This window comes from Vicia villosa, unplaced genomic scaffold (genome assembly GCF_029867415.1).
Source record: "Vicia villosa cultivar HV-30 ecotype Madison, WI unplaced genomic scaffold, Vvil1.0 ctg.000025F_1_1, whole genome shotgun sequence".
Taxonomy (NCBI): Eukaryota; Viridiplantae; Streptophyta; class Magnoliopsida; order Fabales; family Fabaceae; genus Vicia; species Vicia villosa.
In genome coordinates, this window is record NW_026704957.1 from 898,754 (window position 1) to 902,209 (window position 3,456).

Genomic DNA, 3,456 nt, shown 5'->3' on the forward strand with positions numbered 1-3,456 from the left:
TCTAGTCACGGTTTAAAAGTAGGAAAGAAACTGGTTTAAAAAGTATTAATAGAAGAACTAATATAATCCGGTTAAATTTTATAAGATATTAAATCGGGTTCTTTTTATTGTGAGGGACTAATTTGGATCGTGTAATTTTTGTGATGGATTAAAATGGGTCGCGTATTAGAATATGTTTTAGATGAATTGAATTTTAATACAAACTAACATTTGGTTCCGTTTTAACTTTTTTTAAATGGTTTAGATTAATGCACATAACTTGCATGTAGTTTGTATTGTATCCACAATTGTTGCTGCTATTTATTGATTCTGTGGGATTCAGCTTGGACCTACTTAATACCCTGGCTGCAAATAAGAGAATAAAATAATGATAAAGATTTGATGACATAGAAGGTAGTGGATTCTGTGTATAATCTGAACCACAATTTAAAGTTACTGTCTGTAACAAACTGGTTCTTTCTGTCCATTTGCTAAACTACTTGTGCTGCTTTAGAATATTCACATATCTTACTTTCTTCAAGAAAGTTTATCAACAAGAAAAAGACAACAAATAATGAATTTCATAAGCTCCTAAATTCACTACCTTATTACATTTTAACTTCATATCTTTTTTTGGATGAAACTATTTTGAGTTTTACGATTTTTTGTAATACATATTTCTAAAACGAAGATTTCACATGTGTTTAACTTGATAAAAATTTGATTCTGATTTTTTTTAATAAAATTTGAAAATCTCTAATCACTTTTTTTTATTTAACGTTAAATTATTTCGTAAATATATTTATAAATTTTTTTTAATGTTGTTTAAACGGTTCTGTAGATGCATCTACGAAACAATTCAATACTGGATAAAAAAATTGTATTTTCAGATATACACTTCCGAAAAGTAGGGAAAAAATGAAATTTTATCAAATATCTATAAATATTATAAGATGGATTGAGATTTTGTCTAAAATTTGTGCACAATAAAAAATATTGATAGTTGATTTGAGGTTTAATAGTTTGGATTTTCATTTTGATTTAATGCATTAAAACAATCCTAGTTGTTCATTTCAATCTGCCACATACTTATTTTGTGCAGGAAATTCCAATCTATAAATGATTGTATGTTTGAAAGAGTAATAAAAAAAATAAAATTAGTACGGATGCTTAAATCTAAAGAAAATTAAATAAAAATTGAAAATCGATTTAAAAAATTGAAAACCACAAAATACTGAATGATCTTTGATAATTTCTCAATAGATCACGTGAATCTCTTAGCCACCACGTGAATTTTCAATTTTGTCTTATACTTTTGTACATTCAGAAACATCTATTTTTAAAAAAAAATTGTTTCGTTCCGTAGATGCATCTACGGAAGCGTTAAAAACATATTATTGTATAGTTAAAATAAACTTATTTCATTTCAGCAATCCTTCCGTAGATGCATCTACGGAACGTGTTGAAAACAGAGTGTTTCGTAAATGTATCTACAGAACAGTCTGCTATATTTTCAAATCATGTTCATTCAACTTCAAAACTCAACTTTTATTACAAAAATGTAAAATTAAAGTAATGCATTTTAAAGGCAATAGTAAATGGTAGACAAAAAAAAATACATCGTATAAACAATGTTCGTCATAATGTCGAATACGTCATCAAAGTAACATACATAAATGAAATAGAAATACATATATAAAAAAAACCACAGGCATCACTAATGTGTGTGCCGGACATCATCATGCGCCTCTCCTCTGCCTTTGGCCCCGCCTCCGCCTCTGCGTCCACCACGCCCTTTGCTAGCTCTGCCTCTAGCGTCAAATGTCCCACCAGCCCTGGCACGATGTCTACGGTACATAAATGCCTCCTCTTCCAGCCTAATCATAACATCCACCACACGCCTCTGCTCAGACCCCTCAGGGAATAAACCATCTACAATGGCTCGTAGGTCCGTGCCAGCGATCTGACGATACCGAAGAAGAATATCCTGAGTGTGGTCCATCTCAGCCTGATGAGTCCGCAGAATCTCCTCGTGGGCTGGTCTGGACGGATCTCCAAGTGCAACGGGAAACATGTACGGGTGTAACACTCTGTAGTACCAGGTGATGTACCCATCGACGCAACTCCAGTCGCTCTCTGCTCTCGTTGCCAGAACCTCCTCAGGAACCATGTGATGCTCTCAATCTGCAAAGACTTCATCTAACTGCCGATGGGTCATGGCGATAGGAACGGAGACAGTAGGGTCGCGAGGTATTGTTTGTGCGTAGCTAAACTGACGCATGGCGCACTCCGGAAGATAACGTACAATAATGGTCGAGCTGGCGGCCAACCATCCAAAATATAGTGTTATCTCATCAGATGGAACCGTCTCACGGTGCTCAGCATAACAGTTATAATGTACGTCCTCAGCAGCCATGCAATTAACTCCGCGCCTGTAAGGATCCGACACCTAATTCCCTCTGCGGGGATAAATGCATTGGCACGCGGCATGAGCTCAGTGTAGGTAGGCACCTTTCCCCAGCTAATAATGTCTGGGAAATGCTGTAGTATCCAAGCCTAAAAAAAGACACGATTATTTTAATGTATTATCACAAATATATAATAAGTAGAAGGGTATAAGATTGTTACCACCAAAAGGGTACAGCTGCCTGCCATTGTCCTTGCATTCTACAGACATCCCTCTCTGAGTCTGTAGTAGCTGTACGCCAGTAAAGCTGCTCTACAGTTGTACTCATGGATACGTACAATATTCGATAAGTACGTCAGGTAGATGACGTCTGTGTATGACGAGCTCGTGTCCACAAAGATTTGGGTGTCTATCAAATATAGGAAGTAACATCTCAGCGCCCGCTCTCTGTGTATATCCGCCTCTACCTCGTCACCAACAACCTCCTCAGCCGCAAGAAGCTCGACATCATATCTCCGCTGCAAGACGCCAAACCTGACGTGGGCCCCGCGGGTCCTCTCAACCTTCTCAAGCGCGTCATCAGGATCAGCCTCAGCTCAGCAATCAGCATCTCCATCGCTTCCTCCTTCTTCAGCCTACCGTGACCAACGAGGGTACCCCTGATAGGTAGATGCAGGAGGCATGCCACATCATCAATAGTGATGGTAAAATGAGGAAGTCTCCGAATGCCATCTCTCCGCAAATGCCATCAGCATCCCATTATGTATTGTCTCGTAGCCCACCTGACAGAGGTCCCTCATAATCCAGAAACTGCTAGTACATCCTGGAACAACGACTGGTCAGGTTGCGCGAGAGCGGCAATCTTCTGTTCGTGGTTGTAGAACCTCTGGGGATCCCTCTCCTGAATTTTTTTATAAAAAAACACGGTTGTTAATAAGCAAATTCAGAAACTGAAGAAAAAAAAGAAGTAAGTAATAACCAAATAAAATTTACCGCTCCCTACCAGAGACGCATAATTGCATGATCTGCATACCCTATCAACAGGGTTGCGTTTGTACAGCCCCCGAGTA

The 3,456-nt window shown here is 38.0% G+C and overlaps 1 protein-coding gene across 1 annotated transcript; it reads right to left on the reverse strand.

Annotated features, from left to right (window-relative positions):
• Window positions 1-1,696: 1,696 nt before the first annotated feature.
• LOC131622176 (uncharacterized) lies at window positions 1,697-2,149 on the reverse strand. The gene has a single exon (XM_058893206.1). The coding sequence runs from the start codon at window positions 2,147-2,149 to the stop codon at window positions 1,697-1,699; it is 453 nt and encodes a 150-aa protein (XP_058749189.1).
• Between the last annotated feature and the right edge of the window lie 1,307 nt (window positions 2,150-3,456).